This window comes from Penaeus monodon, chromosome 41 (genome assembly GCF_015228065.2).
Source record: "Penaeus monodon isolate SGIC_2016 chromosome 41, NSTDA_Pmon_1, whole genome shotgun sequence".
Taxonomy (NCBI): domain Eukaryota; kingdom Metazoa; phylum Arthropoda; class Malacostraca; order Decapoda; family Penaeidae; genus Penaeus; species Penaeus monodon.
Window position 1 is genome coordinate 27,156,264 of NC_051426.1, and position 20,000 is coordinate 27,176,263.

Genomic DNA, 20,000 nt, shown 5'->3' on the forward strand with positions numbered 1-20,000 from the left:
AAGGTAAAGAATAAACATAATAATAGTGTATAGATAGAATATAAAAATAGTTTTATCTGACATGAAAAAAATCCCACTGTGAACTCAACTGTAATAAAAGAATAAGGAAGAGTGGGTGAACTTGAAGTTTCAGGAGGAACTTAATACCTCCAAGTCTTGTGCAAAAAAAAAATGTAGGAACCATTAAAAGAAGTTTGAAATCCTTAAAAGTTTTGGAAAAAGTTGGTGTTATGATTCAGGCATTTATTTAATTTCAGATATTAATGGCATGCTATGAGTTGTACCTCTGAAAGTAATATAAGAATTATACTGATTTTAAAAGCTCCCATTTTCATCGCAAGGTATATGCATTTTAGAATTAGATACTATCTAGCATAATTAGGAGATTTTAATGTGAGTTAGGAATTTTATTTATGACTTAACTGAAAACTAAGAGTGAAGATGATGGTAATGATACCTAGACATTACATAATGCCCATCAATTAATCATTAACAGAATGATGCAGATTAGTGACATTACAGAAGGGAATAAAAAGAAGCCAGACAAGGGTTTATATTAACAAGTGTCCCATCCTTCCAGATCCTGACAGCAAATGATATGTCCTCATTGCTCCTTGGCCACCCAGAGGATGAGTTGTGCGGCAACATGAAACTGACAGACTTCATCACCAATCCCGAAACGCAAAAAGCACTCAGCTCCCTTGCAAGTTTGAGCCCCATGTCGGAGGGCATCTGCATGGAGAATTCCCTTCACACACTGCCAGAGCCTGACATATTAGACAATCAAGGAATGGTGCTCTTTAGTGGGAAAGTTGTGAGTGAACTAGACTGTTTTTTATGTTAGTCCATATCACTGCAGTCTCAGAGATTGTAATATTTACTGCACTCCAGGTACTTAGGTTGTCAAAAAAATTAAATGCCCTTCCTTTCACTTCTTTTTTCTTTTCTTTTTTGTTATTAATTGAAATGGTGATCAAGTTCAATAAAGTGGATGTATTATTGTTTGTAGCATATTAAAGTAAGGCAATTAGTCTCAATTTTGAACTGATACTGTTGGTATTTTTAGATTTTATAAATTGATCATAAGACTTTTTTTATTTGGTAGATTATTCTTGACATATTACTCTTTTTTTCAGGTGGATGTAGATACATATGACAATGGCACTCTCCCATGTTCCTTATGGCTGAAAGGACTCCCTCAGGAGACAGATGAAGACCAGAGATGGATTGCTGTCCTAGAACCTGTAGACATTACTGTTGCAAAGGTAATGAACGTTCCCCTTTTCAGAAATGTTGAATTAGTCTTATATTTTGAGATGTAAAAGAAAAACACTGATTATAGGTACCTTGAGTTTTGCTTGATTTTCTCTTTTCAAGGCATCAGTTGACGAAACAGGCCGTATTTTGAAGCATGACTCTTCATTCAGCGCTCTCTTTGGGTATGCAGATAACAGTGAGCTTACCAAACTCAATATTTGTGATCTTATACCTGCTCTTCAGGTGCCCACTAGTCCTCATGACATGCCTAAGGTAAGTGACTGTGCTAAATTTATCTTTTAAATGGCTTGTATAATCTGGATCCCTTCTATGTTGTGTTAAAGAAAATTGTATGGTGATTATTTGTCTGGTAAAGTATGACCAGGATTGATGTGTGTAATTTAAGTGATGCCCAGAATAGCCGCAAAATCTTCAAGGAGATTGTTGTGTTTTAGAAGAATGTAGGAGCCAAAGTTAGGAAGACTGAAAGGGAACAGCCACAAAAAGAAGAGAAATAGGTTATCCAGTTTTAGGGTTTCCCTTCCCATTGTGACTGTATTTCTTATAGGAAAACTTAATACTAACTAGTTACTGTAACTTTTTACATCAAGATGGAATTCCCCAAATATGTAATATTCTTTATTTCTTTTAAAAGATGTGTGATAATGCTGCCAATTTTAAATTCTTAATGATGTGCTGGGGAAAAAAAATCAAAATCAAAAGCAACAAGTAAGTGAAAAAGGGTTGCTACATTCATTGTATGAAAGAGATACAATGTTACACAGACCATTGCATCCACTACCAAAATTTTCTTTAGTCCCAACAGGAAAACTCTGCAACCTATTGGCAATGGAGCTTCTTTAATGTAATGATAAGTCTGGAGTCCATTATTGTGCACGGCTCTATGTAAATTTTTGTTTTAATTTTAAATGATAAAATTAATGCTAGTTGAGGCTGGGCTTATGTGGGTTGGAAGTACGTAAACATAAGACTAGATGAATTATGATAATAAATGGAGAATACTTGCACGCACCTTTATTTTGTCCCATGTAAAACACCCAGTTTTGCAGTAATCCCCAATTTGGAAGGAAAGTTTAAATTGGAATAACAGGTAACTTTAATCAGATGTTTCTGATAAACAACTAAACATTTGTGTGTGTATAATTCTTTTTACCCTTGGAAACTTAAAATGAATGCTTAAAAACTGCATGCTAGAATCTGTATTTGCAAAATTAGTCTTCATCCTGCCATATATATATATATATATGACTGCACCTAGTATTGGGCTTGATCAAAGTGAATTTTTGACATTTTCCCCAGTAATTTCAAAGATATAGATTCCTAATTACACATTGATTGCTTTTTCTAAATTTCTCTTTATGCTATGATAATAGAAAGTTCAGTAACCCAAATAACATTAGAATCCCTGAATGTCAAGTTACTCTCCAAAGATTATGTTAGAGTAGAGGAACGGAAATAACGGTCCTTTAGGTAGATTTTCAAAACTGCCAGAAAAGTATTGTCCACTTTTTTTTCCAATTGTTTAGCATATTTAAGAAGTTATCTTAAAATACACTACGGGAAAGTTTGGTTATAATAAGTAAATATATTGATTGATTTGTATCATCTCAGATTGTCACTAGTTTTGATGTCTTTTACATTTTCAAAACGTAAATAATATGTTTTATGTAGCCCATGTGACTATTTTATTTTACCTATAGCTGAAGCTAATATGCTTGATGTACAACAGGATGTGGAGAAGCAACAGTGTACGGGACAGACGGTGGACTGTGCTACGTTCCCCCTCTGTGCACACTTCACAGTCAATAACACCCATAATGATTACACCCTAAGGAAACATGTCTTTGATCTAGAAATATGGGTAAGTGTTTTCTTCTTCCTTCTCATCCTCCTCATCCTTTTTTCTTCTTTATCATCATCCTCATGTTAAGATGCTAAATCTTTCATGCTGTGAAAAAAGGAGATTTTGGAGAACTTACAAAAATAGACAGATGTATACATATATATATATATATATATATATATATATATATATATATATATATGTATTTGAATGTGACATAAAAATATAACCCTATTTTGCAGGTGTTCTCTAACATCAGTGGACTGGTGGTTTTGGATGCTGCAGGGAAAATCAGTGATTACAACTATAATTTCACAAGACTCTTATTTGGCTATGGCAAGAGAGAGCTGGAGGGAGAGGTAAGAAAATAATGCACTTTTTTATATACTTAATTTTTCTGTTTTATTTATTATTTTTAGTTATATAATTTACCTATAGATTTAGAACCCAGAAAATGTCAGCTTTATACTATGTACTCACTAGAATTTACATGTCTTATTGGGAAAGTTTTATTTATTTTTATCATAATGATTGTATATAGAACTAGAGATAGGATGAAATACATTTCATAAGTGAATTTTCCATTTTTTCAGGACATAACTCACCTTATACCAACCTTCTTCGATGATGTTGCATTGATTCAAAAAATGAATAGCCCGTCCTTTGACTCGGATGACTCAGATTCAACTCTTAGTGATAATGAAACTGAAAATCAGAAGGAAAATAAAGAGGTACAATTTGCTTGTGTGTGTGTGTGTGTGTATAATGGTCTCTAATTTTAATTCTCAAGAAAATCACTATATTATCTAAAGGCTAGAAGAAAACTCAGTATCTGACTTAGAGCCATGTGTTAACCCATTGCCGACGGGTGGCATGTACGTACATGCCATGGCATGGCGGGACCATCTGCCGGGGGCACGTACGCACATGCCATAGAGTATGCATGGACATGCCATGAGTTTTTTTTTTTTTTTTTTTTTTTTTTTTTTTTTTTTTTTTTTTTTTTGTTACAATCATGGCAAAAGATTATTTTTTTGCCAGTGAAAGTGTGATTAAGTCGGTTCTAACACTCTCATTTTTACCATGCAACAAACAAAAAAAATGCAACAAACCGACAATTTCAACTCCATGATGCCACACACTGCTTATTTTATTCGGACTATAGACCGAATAATGATCAACTATGGAGTCTATATAACAACAAAAATGCCCTTCAGTCTCGATTTGTAAGGAAGTTTGGCAAGTAGAGACTGAAAAAATAATGAAAATTGAAAATACAACATATCTTCGTAGTATTACGAAGAAACGGCATGGGATGCTGGTATTTGGCATGAGTGGTCGCGCATGCTCGGGCGACGATATAAGCCCCCGGCAGCGAGGCCCAGGCCACTATGAATGCTACCCGTCAATTATGGGTTAAACAGCCACATGGTCTGTTGGTCTAATGGCTTACAGAAATCGTGCCTATGTACATGCTAAAAGGACACAGCTGCCACCAGTTTGTAAGTCTGTTGGTGCCTCTAAACAATGGTTATGACTAGATGGGCACTGATAGTGGTTAAATGGTTTGACTCTTTATTTCAGAGAAGAGGACAACACAGTTAATCACTCAGTGACAGTATTATAAATCTCTCAGCATCATAGACTAGATTTGTGGCAACCATCCAGTTGCTGGGTGCAGGAGTCCGCTACATATAGCAGAACTTCCCAAGCGTACAGCTGTACTCGGTAGATCAAGCAATTTGTTGTGACGGCTATACACCTGACCCGGCAGTAACGGTTAAGGGAACACACAAAACGTTGCCTTGGGGCAAGCACTGAGCATGGTGTTGTGCGTCTGGCCAGCCATCCCTGGGGGGCCAAAGGCTGGTGGTTGACCTGGGCATGGTGACTGCTGGGAGCAAACTGAAGGGCCAGACGAAGTCAGATATAATCATTATCTAGGCCCTCCTCCCTGAGGCAATGGTTCCAAACAGACACATGTGCACATGCCATATGTGTCCTTATTTGTGTGTGTGTGTGTGTGCATGTGCGTGCTTGTGTGCATGTACATTTGAACCACAAAGATTCTTTTCACAGAATAAGCATTAATATGTCATATTTTTATAATATTTTCTAATTTTAGAGTTGTGATATTATAAAGAAATTTTTAAAATTGAAAAAAAAAGTTATTAATTTTTTCAATTTGGCTTCAGAGAACCAATGGGCCTCTATTCACAAAAAGTAAACAGAGTGAAGCAACAACAACACTGATGTCTGAGCCATCATCAATATCTACCCCAAACCGTGGATTTGTTGCTTCAGAAAGGTCAGTCCCACAATGACATCTTAGAATAGGTTTATATTTGACAGTGTATTTAGCTTGTTTTTCATTTTTAGTGTTTACACAAATGGAAGTAACATTGTAATGGAATAAAAAAAAAATATTATGGATACGTATGGCAAACATTTGTTATTGTCACTGTCTTGTATATTTAAATGGTTTACATATAGAACGTTATTTTTAACAGAAATGTTGATTCACATGTATGTACATAATGATCTTTCACACCCTTTACTACACATTACTAGGTCTTGATTTTAATGATAAAGTTAATAGTGTGTACTCCCCTGCTGATATATTCTGGTTCAAATTCACATTTCATGAAATCCAGTACCTCTAATTATGCCAATTAGGATATCCATACCATCATTCAAGTTTTTGTTCTAAATTAACAGTAAGCTTCAGGGATCACTCTACGGATCTACTTTTAACTCCACCTCCAACGTCACAAGCACGGGGGACAACAGCCAAAATTCGTCTCAGAACAACAAGGCCATGAGAGACATCACCAACTCTATGAATATTCTCAGCATCAGTCAGCAGGTTAATATTGTTGTTGTTGTTTTCTTCACTCATATTGGAAATTTTAGCATGGTTTTGTGTACTTTTTTTCTTGTTTGTTCTTTTGTTATCCCTTCTCTTCCTCTTTGTTATTCTCTTTATTTTACCATTTGTGTTTTTCCCTTTGCCTCCATTTCTTCTTTTTCTTCTCCTCTTCTTCTTCTTTCTCCTCTTCCTCCTCCTTTTCGTGTTTTGTTTTGTCAAGACAGTAAAAGACTTGTTTTCTCTACAGAATGTTTCAAATCAGACAAACAACTCAGGCTTACAAGGAAGTCCCAGCAAAACAAGGCCAGTAAAAGACAGAGAAAATGCATCTGACGAAAGTCTTCCCAAGGTAGGTTTGTCAGCATCGTTGTACATTGCTCATGTCATATTGTTTGAACATAAAATGTCTCTTCCTTTTGCAATTCACACATATTTCTACCAGATATTACTTATGTATTATGTATTATAATTATTTAATTATGTATTATAATTATGTATATTTGCAGCTTATTCCCACAGTAGAATTCATTAATACCGAGATAATATGAGATACAAATGTTTTTTTCCCAACAGGTACAAATAGAGGTATGTCCAGATCTTCCCCAGGACATTCTTCCTGAGGACATGGTCACCTCTACACCTGCTGTAGGTCGGACGAGAGGCCACAGCCAAGTCCACACCATTGAAGAAGGCAGTTTCTTTGGGGTTGGAAAACACAAGGATGGATCTGATCTTGGTTTGTGATTTTTTTCTTTCGTTCTTTCTTTCTAATGTTTATATTTGCATTGGTTTCCCACCCACCCCAGATCGTGAAGTAATAATTAGTTTGAAATTATATTGATCACCATCTAGAAGGGAGAAAATATTTTTCTTATATAATTGTCATTATTCCTTAGAATTCCTTGAAAAAAGAACCAGCAAACTTTATATTTGCCTACTCAAAGTTTGAATATTAATTTTGTTTTGTTTTCAGTAATCATCTACCAGATTCGTCGAGTGGAGTTAAATGGAGTGAATCACTACTGCGTGTGGATTTTGCGAGATCCAGAAGAACCTGGAGAGGGCCTTCGATCCAACACAAATTTTACCTTAGCTTCAACATTCAATGAGACAGCAGAATATTCTTTAGGTCATGTATGTATCCACGATCTTTATATTTATCATGTTAAGAAGTGTTTGTCTTAGGTGGTGTAGTTGTCCGTCTTATTCTCACTTTCAATTTAATTTTAAATTTTTTGGTTCTGATGTATATTTAACAAGCACTAATTACTTATGCATATAAGTGATTCTGTTTTTCTTTCTCAAACTGAACCCTTTCCAGGCCATTAAAAATGAGGCTCAAAAGTCAGAAGTTGACCTTGAGGATGACTCTGATACATCATCTGATGATGAAGGTGCTGACCACAGTCAGACAAGCACAGACGGCAGCTCAGGAGCAGAATATTCGCTCAACCACTCACGGCGAGGCAACCGGGAGTCATCGTCAGCTGTATGTTTCCAGGGCCATTCCTGTTTAAATTGTGTTTAGGGTATAAGATGGGTAATTGGGAATTGTTAAGGATATGTATGTGTAAAGTGAGTTAATAATTTTTTTTTTTTTTTTAATATTGCTAAGGCTTTCCTTCATATACTTCATTTTCTGTTTTCTTCTGTATTTTTGTTATTCATTTCCCTATTTCTTAATTTTCCTTTTTCTTAAATTCTTGTAGTTATGAATCACAAACGAAGGTATTCTTTAAGCAAATTATATTAACCTGTAACTAAACAAACATTCCAAACAGTGTCCGGAGGAGGGTGAGGATCTACTACTAGCAGGAGATTATAGCAATCACTACTCAGTCTTGCGTCAAATAGGAAAGGGAGCATTTGGCTGTGTAAAGATGAGCTACCGAAACTCCGATGGACTTATGGTAAGGGAATGGATATTCCTTGTTGATTTTAGAAAGAAATATGTGGTGGACATTATTAGAAACTAATGTCATAAGCTTTACCCTTAAGTAATGATACATTGGACATAGCATATTCTGATGTATTTTTCTGTATGTAATACTATGATTATAAGTTTATATATTAAATTGTAAATAGTATGCTGTTTTTAGCTTAGCAATATTTTTTTCCAGGTTGTAACCAAATTCATCAAGAAGAGCAAAGTGTATCAGGACAGCTGGGTGGATGACCTCCTCCTCCGAAAAAGGGTTCCTCTAGAAGTGTCATTGCTCATGACTCTTGACCATCCAAACATCGTAAGTTTCAGGAAGCTTTATATAATTCACAGTTTCGAGAATTGAAAGTGTTGAACTTCATTCAATCTATCTTTGTTGTTGTTGTTGTTGTTGTTGTTGTTGTTGTTGTTTACACATATCTCAGCATATTGGTAATATCCTTGAAGATTTTTGGTTTAATACTCATTATTATTATTATTATTATAATTATTATTATATATATATATATATATATATATATTTTATATATATATATATATATATATATATATATATAATTTTTTTTTTTTTTTTTTTTTTTTTTTTTTTTTTTTTTTTTTGGGGGGGGGGGGTACTTGACTTGACTTTTTGTGTGTATTCATATGAAGTCTTTTGTATTGCCTTATTTTAAAGGTGAATGTGTTTCTTTTCTGTTTTTCTTTCTGTTATTGTTTATTTCTTTCCCACTTTGTTTCATTATGACTTTTTCATCTTTATTTCTTTTACATGTAATTCTGTAGTTTTTATTATTAGAGCATACTTAGAAAGATACGTGAGGTGACTGGTTTCTTATGGTAAAATGGAACATGAAATTGTTATTTGTGTTGACTTAACAGTGAATAATGCCAACTAATGTCATGCTTTATAAAAAGGAAATACTACATTACATCACATTGTGTTATGTCATTAACATTTTCCATGACTCCCCCAGGTATCAGTGTTCGACATGTTCGAGAATGATGATTACTTCCAATTAGTTATGGAAAAATGGGGTGCTGGGATGGACCTGTTTGAGTTCATTGATCGTAATCCTCTCCTTGATGAACCTCTTGCTGCTTATATGTTCAGACAGGTTAGTGGTTGTTGAATTCAGTGATAAAAATTTGTACATATGTTCATCATGAATGTTTTTCAAGACAACTTTTATATATATATATTGGTATATATGATTTGAAATTCACCATGAACTGAAGTTTTAAGTTTTAAAAGGTTAATATTGATGAAATTCTTTCAAACTTGGACAAGTTCTAGATGACAAAAATTTAATTCCTCCCCTTTATATTTTAACAGATTGTCTCAGCATTAACTTACCTACACTCTCTCAACATCATCCACCGTGATGTGAAAGATGAAAACGTCATCTTGAACAACAGATTCCATGTGAAGCTGATAGACTTTGGTTCATCAGCTTTCACCAAACCTGGCAAAATGTTTTCCCAATTTGCTGGAACTGTAGAGTACTGCAGTCCAGAGGTGCTCAAGGGAAACAAGTGAGTTGCAGAGCCACATAAATAGTAGCTCCTTGGAAGGCAATATAACAAGTAGACAAAGGAAGAAAAATATGAAAAATATTAGAATGTTTCTAATAGAACATTTTACTGATGAGATTATTTCTAATAGTAGCTAGTAGTGTAAAATGAACATGTATGTGTGTGAGTGTGAGTGTGAGTGTGTGTGTGTGTGTGAGTGTGTGTGTGTGTGTGAGTGTGTGTGTGTGTGTGTGTGTGTGTGTGTGTGTGTGTGTGTGTGTGTGTGTGTGTGTGTGTGTGTGTGTGTTATACATTATAATAGCTGCAATTGTTGCTTTCCAGGTACAGTGGCTATGAATTAGAGGTCTGGTCACTGGGAGTGACCCTCTATACTCTCATGTATGGAGAGAACCCATTCTATGATGTAGATGAAACCATTAAGGCAGAGCTTACCTTCCCTGTTAGACATTCTCTTGGTAAGATTTTAACTGTTTATAAATAGAAATTACAAAAGCTTGTGTGGTTTTGATTGTTAGAGGATTATTGATTTATGGACTTTCTGTCTAAAATATTTATAGTTTTGAAGTAAAAATAGTGTCATAATCTGCCCTTGCTATTTTGATATTATTTGATATTAACCTGTTACCGTTGGGTGGCACATACGTATGTGCCATGTATGTGTGTACCATGGCATGCCTGGACTATAATCCGGGTGGTATGTGCATACATGACATGGTGTGCAGGTCCCGTTTTCCAGGGGCAATGTATGGTTATGCCATGCATGCTATGGTAACAACACAATCCCCCAGCGGGGCCCAAGCAACTATGAATACAACCTGGGAGCGAGGGCTTTCGTATCGGGAAACCACCCAGCAGCATTGGATTAATTAGATAATTATTTCATTTATGATTTATTATTATACATTTTTATGCTTTAGGCTTATTTTTTGACATTATGAATAATGGATGTTACACCTGTTTAATTTCATAAGTGCAATGCATATGAACTGAAAATTTGTAGCAATGTATAATTTTAAACACAATTTTATATACCATTAATTTTGCATGTATGTAATGAACTGGGAAAAGGATCTTTGATAGCTCTTAACCCAATCATCAAAGATGGCAAAAATATAACTATAATATAAGCTCATTTATTGTATTTACACATAGATGGCTCTACAAGTGTTTAGTCACCAAGGAATCAGTTATTAGTCCTACCTGTCTCACCTGCTTACCCTTTTCCTTGATTTTTGGAAAGTGCCCTTTGTATTGTTTCATTCTTTTTGATATTACCAAGATTTTAATAACATTTTAATGATCACAATATCAATAAGAATGTTAACAGTATTGATATCAAAAGTGTTAGAAAGAAAAACACATTTTCCTGCCAATTCAAGGAATGGGGAAATCAGGACCAGTCACTAGGGCCTACTGATAGACTCCTTGCTGGCCGAGCACATGTGGAGCCATCTGTATGTAACAAAATTCACAAGAAACTACAGGAGACATTGCATAAATCTGTGGTGATTGGGTTAAGTTAAGCCTTTTTGTGTCATCACTATTTCAAATCTCTTGGAATTCACCTGAAACGTAATTTCATCCTCTGACAGAATTGACGGCCCTTCTCAATGGAATGTTGCAAAAGGATCCCAAAGCTCGTATGACTTTAGAAGAAGTGGAGGCACACCAGTGGACCCAGCTTGAGTGTGACATTGATGATTATGTGTTTGAGGAAATTATAAGATGTTGTAAGTATATTAATCTCTTGGTCTCTTTCTTTATATATATATATATATATATATATATATATATATATATATATATATATATATATATATATATATATATATATATATATATAGACAACACACACACACACACACACACACACACACACACACACACACACACACACACACACACACACACACACACACACACACACACACACACACACACACACACACACACACACACACACACACACACACACATTATATATATGTGTGTGTGCGTTTGTTTGTTTGTTTTATAGGTTTTGTAAGTTCAGTTTGGACAGAGATTTTCCTTATGCTGCTCAGCTGCTTTTTAAGACAGTAATATGTTTTACCAGTTCTTGTTGAGCACTGAAGTTTGTAAAAGTTCAGAAAAAAAAAAAAAAATTCATTTCATTTAACTCTGTCATGTGCACACAGCTCAAGAGGAAGCCAACCCAAGACAATATATCACAGAGTACAGTGAGAGTGACAGCTCAATATCCACTGCTTCAAACAGCTTTGTGTATGAGAATGCCATACAGTCTACACGACGATCGCTCTCCTTCACTCCTCAGGGGACCAAGAATGATAATGATCATATGTAAGTTGTGGGGTTCAGTAATTTGTTAGAATAGTCAGTTTTTTCTGCAGTGTTATGATTATATGGTCCCTTTTTAATGAGAATAGTAAATTGTGCAAAGTTAGCTGTTATGGACCTTCCTTCTTCTTCTTCTTCTTCTTCTTCTTCTTCTTCTTCTTCTTCCTTACTTGATTTTCTCTACACCAACTCAAATCCAAAATCACTGTCAGACGCATGCAGCGGTCAGCCACATCCCTGAGTTCTTCACGAATAGGAAATGAGGTTGATGATGATGATTCCATATATGATCACTCAGCGTCAGTTGGAGCATCTAGAACTTCCACGTCACAGTCAATGTCTTCAGTCAGGTAAAGGATAAGGGCAGCGGCTGTTTCAAGTAGTGGTATCTCCTCATCATGATTTTCAGCTGTGTAGAAAAACATGATACTGAAATTAAGAAATAGGGAGAAGTTTATGTGAACATTTGTGCTGATTTTTTCTAACCTCAGTTGTATTAAACCATTCTTTATCTCTCCACAGAAGTACAATAACCATTGATTCGTCCTCATTCTCCTGTTGTTCTCCAGCTTCGGACTCTGGTGACAGTAGTGAGACTCAACTCCAGTCATCACAGTCCTCCTCTTCAGGTATTGACCAGCTAGTTTTCAGAGCTGCATTCGATAACACTTCTGTGACGTCTCTTTTAGTTTGAGAGGAAGATTGATATAAAATTTCCTTTATTATTCTGAATGATGGGTGATTGGTTTTTCAAGGGATGAAGGCTTTTAGAAAAATAGTGTCTCCTTGCTTGGAGTTTTGAGATTTTGCTATCGATTACCTGGAGAAATTATATTGAGATTGCACAATACTTTTATGTTGGCTGTAAAAGAGCCCATACCCAGTACCAGTCATTTTTTTATATATTTTTTGTGCAACTTTCTCCTGATTGATTCTTTCATTTTTTGAGAAATCATATGAGGCAGAACTAAGTTTGTCTTTTTATCAGTCCATTTTGTTCTGCACTTAGCTTGTCACTAGTTTTAAAATTCATGATGGTATATTTTGTATTCAGCTCTTGTCTCTTTTTTTAAGAAAATTCTAATGAAATTCTGTCTTTGGTCCTTTAAAGTAGAAAAAAAATGCCAGATCACCCTCTTCAGTATGCTTCAAAGGAATTTATACTCATGTCTGCTGGACCTGACATGGCCATAGGAGTTTGATAGCTTTCAGTTCCCTTCTCTGTGATTTCCTTTTTCTTTTTTCTTCTTTTCTTTTTCTTTTTTTTTTTTTCTTTTTTCTTTCTTTTTTTCTATGATAGGCCTCCTGAGACAAGGTGTTGCTTGCTCACATTTTCATGTACATATTTCTATATATATGTATATATACATATATTTATATGCTTAGTCCCTCACAGAAGAGGCAAGACATCTCACCCTCTATAAGAAAAGTCTGCATTTCACTTTTCTCCCCAACTTTCAAGATAGCCAGTTCCTTCATATTTTATATAACTGGTTTCCCTGCTCCAATATTTCTATTACTATAAGTAATGTATTTACATTTTTCTCTCTCTCTCAGGATTTTATATAGCTTTTTTTATATATTAGACTAAGATAGAATATCTGCCTTGTGCAATTAGGAAAGAGCTCTAAATCTTGCAGAAAGTCTTCAATGTCATTTTCCTTTTGAGCATTTTCATATTCCTGTTTATTGATTGTGGTAAAAGTTAGATGTCGTCAGAGTTTCATTACTTTCTCAAAGGTCTAGAGCGTCTGAGACACTTGGCTTCACTATCCCATATGTTCCTACAAAGTTGGTTATTTACCCCCCCCCCTCCTCTCTCTCTCTCTTCCCTTCCCTCCCCTGGTGGTGTAAAACACTAAGATTTCTGTTTCCACCTTCCTCCCAATATAAAGTCTTTATTTGAATTTGCAATATTTTTTTCTGCAATATCATTTTGTTTTGTTTTTTTGTTTTCTTTTGCATTTATTCCTGCTTTGTATTTTTGTTATTTTTATTTATCTTTTTTTGTATAGAACCCCCTCCACTGAATTGTTTATTTTTTCACGTGTAGGAGGTCTGTAGCAGAGCTTCCTGGCTGGGTTAGAGAGGTATGTATTCTGAAGCATTACTAAAGTCTTCATTGTTTTTGTTTTTGTTTTTTGTTTTTTCTTTCTACCCTTTCGTTTCTGTAGGTTTTGATATTGTGTGAGGAATGCCATTTATGTGCTATAGTTGGATGTCGTATGGTATACTGGTTTCAGTCTGTATCCTTGTCAGTTGACTTAACGATAGAGCATCACATGTTTTAAGTTCTGTGAAGGTGAGTCGTATTTTCCCTTTCATGTATTATTGGTTTCGTATTGTGAATGATTGCTCTTCATGTAATATCATGAGATGTACAACACTTTCATATTGTACACATGTTCACCTGTCTTTATGTCACCATATTTTGTACACAAGTTAGTTTACTCCTCCATGTTTATGTGAAATCTCTTTGTGGAGGTTACTGTAGTTCTGGTCAAAATTATTTTTTGAACTGATATTGTCTTCTACTTTGATGTACTGTCATAGAAATTTGAAAAATGTATGTCTATTATGACTCTAGAGATGTAGCTGACTCACAACCTCTCAGTTGTATGTATAGAAGTTACACCAAATTCCCAAATGTTCAGTCGTAGGAATCATATTGGTGTTTTAGTTTAGTGAAAAGAATGGTAGGGCATTTCTTTGTTTCACCTGAAATGTGTAGCTTTTACCTCAGTTTCTCTTCTAAATGTAAGTCATTAGTTCTAAGGGATGTGTGGACATTTAACAGATATGGGGTTACTTATGCATGAATGAATGAATGAATGAATGAACATTTAGGATTAGTTTTTTGTTACTTATTCAAGTATATCACACAAGTTTTATATGATTAACAGCAAAGGGGAGAGGTTATTAAATTTTAAAAAAGGAAGTTAAGCTAATGACATAATTTATATGCTTAAAATACATACATAACATGATATAATGATACTGTTTCATTGATTTATGATTATGATGCTTGCCGGAAAAGTTATGAATGTTACTGCAGCAGTATCAATAATCCCATGAAATGTAGATCATCACTGTGTCTTTAGATATGATTTGTAATTGAATTTAAGATAATGTACCTCATTTATTGAATGTTTGATAATGATATTAAAATCAACAAGACAATAACTGAGAAATGGCAATAGAACAGATATTATGCTGCCTGGTTTGTTCATTAGTAAATTGTCATTGATAATTGTTAATTCCAGTTATGACAGTACATGTTTGTGATATGAATATGAAAGAATGTATATGTAAGAAATTTATTGGTCTGGAGAAAATGTATTGTATTGTAAAAACTCAGCATTGTGAAAAGCTGTTGAATTGTACCATCCATGTATCTCTCTAACAGAATTTGTGGAAGACCTATTCTCCATAATCTAATTGCTAATTTGGCCTTAAAGTAAATACAGTATTTGATTGTTAAAATTAGTCTTGCCATTGTCAAGTTTGTATTTTTTTTTATTTTGTGTTATCTCATGTTTCTTTTCTTTTTTTCTCTTCTCATCCCATCTCATATTTCATCCAAAATTATGCTTCTTTTTTGTTTTCCCTTACATATTATTCTTTCTATATCTCACATTCTTTCTTTTCTTTCCTTTCTTCCATCCATGAAACACTGTTCTAAAGAGGAGTGTTCAGAGAAACAGGAGAATGACATGGGAACAGTACTGTGTATATGATCACAAGTTGATAATACTGTAGTTTATTCAGTTACACACGAGAATAGCTATTATATTAAGGAGACTAGAAAGACTTGTTGAGCAGTGCAGAAGTATATAATGTAAGGTAATTGATTTTAGTGGTTTTCCTATTCCCTTATTTGCTATTGTTGAAGACTTTACAAGATACACATAGATATGTATATTAAAAAAGGGCTGGTTATTCTGTATATTGTGAGGCCAAGGTAAAGATAAAATGTTTAAAAAATGTACAGTGGATTACTCATGTTTGTGTTAAGTAATGGTATTGTTTTAATTTTTAATATAAAGTAATGGCATTGTTTTCATTTCTAATATATGTGCATGTTTTTTGTATGGTGTCCTTGTTAGTTGAAGCAAAATTGTTAATATTTTTATTTACTCGAGTTAAAAATAAGTTGCGTTCCACTTTGTTCAAAGTAGACTTTTATCATCAATATCTGGCTCCCTGCAAGAATTATAGATCATTTCAATTAACTGACTGAGCAGTGAAATATTTATTTATTTATTTATTGTGTATAATATGCTGGGATACTTTGTAATTTTAGTAAACATGGAAAAGTATTGTATTTTATGTTCTGTTTTTTAAAGGAATGGAACACATTTTGTATCTCTGCTTTATTTTATTACAGTCATATGATGAGCGTATGGATGCTTGTGTGTGTGTAGTTGGGTGCAAAAGCTTGCATGCATGTTTCTGTGTCCCAGGTTGGAAGCGAGATGTTTCACAGGATTTAGTGTTGGTATAAATCACACTCTTTACTCATGAAATCTGACAGATTATCTCCTTTTCCAGTTACCTATTACGATAACGTGAGCAGCTGCACTCTCTCTGGCCGCAGTTCCGAGGGCAGCATCAACCTGGAGAAGACACTAGCTAGGTACTACAGGCTAAGCAACCCCAAAGATGACAATGGCTCTGACTACGAGAATGTAAACAAAAATGGCGATTCCGAATATGAAAATGTGAATGAGGATGGTGATTCTGAGTACGAAAATGCCAAAGATTTTGATGACTCTGACAGCGAGAGCATCAGGGAGTTCTTTTACCCTAGTGTCCCCCTAGAGCGTAAACATTGCGATTTGGAAAAGCAGCCACACAGTATCCAGCAATTACCAGAGACCAATAGAATGGGTAGTTTTAGGCCACATAATCTAGCCCTACCAGAGCTCCAGTCATCATGCTACACGGCAGATTGTGAGTGTTCAGACTCAGAATCTAGTATCTCACAATGGCAGGATGACGATGATGAGGAGGACTTTAGGTACATGAATTCAGACCTGCCTGATTGCGACAACCCGTTTTGGCACGAAGGGAACTACACCTCGCCCGAAAGTGATGACCCTTTTTGGGACGGGAACACCAATGCTTGTGCATCAGATAGGGAGCTTCATCAACGTGGCAGAGAATCGGATAGTCTTTAATTCACAAACAAGATGTCATAAAGGAAAAGAGGGGGAGCAGAGAAAAAGAAGAAAATAAATACCCTCAGGTACCCGTACTCAATATCTCTGTGAATCGTGAGATGGTATCATCTTCCTCCATTTTTGTTTGTGTTTTTGTTTTTGAAGGGCAACTTGTGAGGAGTCACTTCTGATTTTAAAAGTTTATAAAGAAAAGTGAACAGCTGACTGTATCCTCGAAAAAAAAAAGTCTAGTACTTTGTATTTTGAATATATTTTGATCACTGCATGCTATATAAATGCAACAACAGTCATGTAGGGGGGGACTGGTCACTTAACAAAAAATAATAAATCCTATTAAATTTGTGTAGCCTGTAAGCCTGTCATATATCCATTAGCTATATTTACTATATTTGTGCAAAAATTAGCTTAGGAAACTTTTACGATTCTTGCATATAGATTTGTTACTGTTCTATTTATTAATTTCTTTGGTTTATCAAATGATTATGCAATGTAATATAGTCTGGACTGATGAAGATGTTTCTTTACCTAAAGAACGCTTATTAATATAAGCAGGTGATTATATTGCCTGGGAATATCAAAGAGGGTTGATATTTTAATTCCACTGCCAATATTAATTTCTTTCTTTAGCTCAATCATTATTTTTCAAGCTATTTATTTTTTTATTTTTATTCTGAGTTAACATTTTCAAGAAATGTACAGTACAAGATGTTTCGTCTTAGATCAGACATCAGTTGTGCATGTACATTTTGCTTCATCTCTTTCATTTCCTATGGATTTTTTTTTTATGTTTAATCTCTTTATTTTCCTGATTTTTTATTTATTTATTTATTTTTTTTTTTTTTTTTTCAACTCAAGATAACATGAAACATGCAGCAACACTAGCTTATTTTGTTTTTGTTGTTTCTTTTGTCACAAACACCCAAGATTTATAATAAAAGGAAACCTAGCATTCCAAATCAGGGCTTTCGTGGTGGCTCAACCACTGTCTGAAGGATTATCAGGATGCTTATCTTTAATTATGCACCGTTTTAGGATAAGATGTTAAAGGGGACTGAAAACAAAACTAGTTCAGGGACTAATATACATACATAATTCAATTATTGTTTCACCTTGCTCAGAGCAGGAACAGTACTTGTGTGTGTTTTGGACAGTTGAAGTCACCATATTTGTGAATGGAAATCAATGTTTTATGCATAACAAAAACGAAAAAAAAGTTGTAGTAAGTAAATGCAGCATCATTCAAATCATGTATAAAGCTTTGAATCAGAAATTATGGAAGGTGGAATGATAATGGCATTATATTTTGTAATTTTAGCACTTTACCAATGATAGGTTTAAGTTAAAAGGATACTCAGTGCTCTGAAATTTCCAAGTGGAGTGTACAAGTATATTTTCAAGAGACAAGATTGTAATATATTTTGTTTATTGTAGGAAACACATACCAGTGACATTCACATGATACACAGGAGGTAATACCATAGGTGGAGATCACAATTTCATTTCTCATGATACTGTGTGCTATAATCATAGGAAGTTTCTACTTTTTATATAGTTTTAAAAAAAGGTTTTCATTTTCAAAGTTGCTGTACTTTTAGATGGTACTACATTACTGAAGACTCAAGAAAAAAAAGAATTGTCATATTAAGGATATTACCATCATGACACTAAAAAGTTTTTGCAAATAGTACAGCAGAATCTTCTATGAAATACCATGCATAGAAATCCAGTGGAAGGACGTCCTATGCCTCAAATTTCTCATACGTGTTCTAATATTGTTACGTTTACAAACTTAATACTTGCAGTGACATTGTGTAGATCTCTCATAAAGGTTTATTTTTTACTATACCATTTGTGTTTAATAAACCATATGTTAAAAACAGGCTGCATATGCTTTGATTAACATAAATGCAAGATCAGACAACTGACATTCATCACTGCTGCTACCATATGATATTGTTCACATAAGAATTCTTGTGGCTGTGGTTTGATATGTGTTGTTCCAGGGTTATGGAATCATTTACTGTCATTTTGTCATGTTAATAATAAAACTCAGTTGATTCATTTTTCTTAGCCTGAATATTTTTTCTCTTTTTTTTTAGCTGGCAAAAGAAATTAAGCAAAGGCTTACTCTCTCTTCTAAGTATGGCTCTGTACATATATGAACATCCTGTCATCTCTCTTCAATAGTAACTGAGCTGAAATGAATGAGCAAAGATAAAATTATCATATCAAATCTCAAGCATTCAGTGTCTTCTTTGTATACAAATGACAACTGGTTAATGGGAATTCCAAAGGGGAAATAAACAAAAGGATGAATCTTCTGGCATGTGCATACTTTGAGACCTGAATGAGTATTGCGAGAAGGGACATTTTAAATATGTTAATTCATACTTCAGATAACACCAGTCTGTCTTACTGTCTTACTGTAGCACCATATAGAGTCCTTTCAAGCATAACTTCCATAGACAAATAGGCATTCCAAGGCATATAGGGTCAGCAAAGAGGCAGTGCCTATAGAACTCTTGTTTCAACTTTGTTAGTGAGTTTAAGTATTTTAGGGTAATAGTGTGATCTCCGATTCCATGATATATCTTGCCAATAAAGTTTCTCTTGTTCTAAGATTTGATTTAGTTTATATTTTTTGTCTTGGGTTTGATACATTGTAACAACGTGATATTTAAAGGTATACCTGCCTTTATATGATAAGGGCACATACTTTTCAATGACCTAACTTTACTAAATAGTAACTGTGATAGAAAAGAACAATTGAATGTTAGTTTATGTGGGATGCTGATCTTAAACATCCATTGAACAAGTGTTTTTTCTTCTATTTTGTTATTAACAATTTTCATGAGAAAAAACGGAAGTGCCCTTTAAAAATGTTTACATGATACGGTTAATGAGTAATACCCCTTTACCCAAGGCCCAACAGTAGCTATATGTACTTAACAAATGTGCACATTCACAGTACTGCTAATGGGCAAGTGCATAAAATGGGTTGACATTTTTTAAAGTATT

The 20,000-nt window shown here is 34.4% G+C and overlaps 1 protein-coding gene across 10 annotated transcripts in view; it reads left to right on the forward strand.

Annotated features, from left to right (window-relative positions):
• The window catches only part of LOC119598270 (PAS domain-containing serine/threonine-protein kinase-like), a 111,204-nt gene that overhangs the window by 90,686 nt on the left and 518 nt on the right, over nucleotides 1-20,000 (forward strand). For 6 of the 10 annotated variants that reach the window (XM_037947921.1, XM_037947925.1, XM_037947923.1 and 3 more), the window contains 23 exons: nucleotides 581-814; nucleotides 1,137-1,265; nucleotides 1,378-1,530; nucleotides 2,075-2,122; nucleotides 3,008-3,139; nucleotides 3,364-3,480; nucleotides 3,715-3,852; nucleotides 5,317-5,429; nucleotides 5,840-5,987; nucleotides 6,238-6,339; nucleotides 6,564-6,726; nucleotides 6,964-7,124; nucleotides 7,312-7,479; nucleotides 7,772-7,900; nucleotides 8,111-8,233; nucleotides 8,904-9,044; nucleotides 9,263-9,462; nucleotides 9,784-9,917; nucleotides 11,055-11,192; nucleotides 11,640-11,802; nucleotides 12,012-12,149; nucleotides 12,322-12,428; nucleotides 16,351-20,000. The exon at nucleotides 16,351-20,000 is cut by the window's right edge and continues 518 nt beyond it. In XM_037947921.1, the coding sequence (XP_037803849.1) occupies nucleotides 581-814; nucleotides 1,137-1,265; nucleotides 1,378-1,530; nucleotides 2,075-2,122; nucleotides 3,008-3,139; nucleotides 3,364-3,480; nucleotides 3,715-3,852; nucleotides 5,317-5,429; nucleotides 5,840-5,987; nucleotides 6,238-6,339; nucleotides 6,564-6,726; nucleotides 6,964-7,124; nucleotides 7,312-7,479; nucleotides 7,772-7,900; nucleotides 8,111-8,233; nucleotides 8,904-9,044; nucleotides 9,263-9,462; nucleotides 9,784-9,917; nucleotides 11,055-11,192; nucleotides 11,640-11,802; nucleotides 12,012-12,149; nucleotides 12,322-12,428; nucleotides 16,351-16,979 (3,708 nt within the window). In that variant the 3' untranslated portion in view covers nucleotides 16,980-20,000. Of the gene's footprint in view, nucleotides 1-580; nucleotides 815-1,136; nucleotides 1,266-1,377; nucleotides 1,531-2,074; nucleotides 2,123-3,007; nucleotides 3,140-3,363; nucleotides 3,481-3,714; nucleotides 3,853-5,316; nucleotides 5,430-5,839; nucleotides 5,988-6,237; nucleotides 6,340-6,563; nucleotides 6,727-6,963; nucleotides 7,125-7,311; nucleotides 7,480-7,771; nucleotides 7,901-8,110; nucleotides 8,234-8,903; nucleotides 9,045-9,262; nucleotides 9,463-9,783; nucleotides 9,918-11,054; nucleotides 11,193-11,639; nucleotides 11,803-12,011; nucleotides 12,150-12,321; nucleotides 12,429-13,852; nucleotides 13,890-16,350 lie in introns of all 10 variants that reach the window. The other 4 variants (XM_037947929.1, XM_037947930.1, XM_037947928.1 and 1 more) reach the window with 3 other exon arrangements.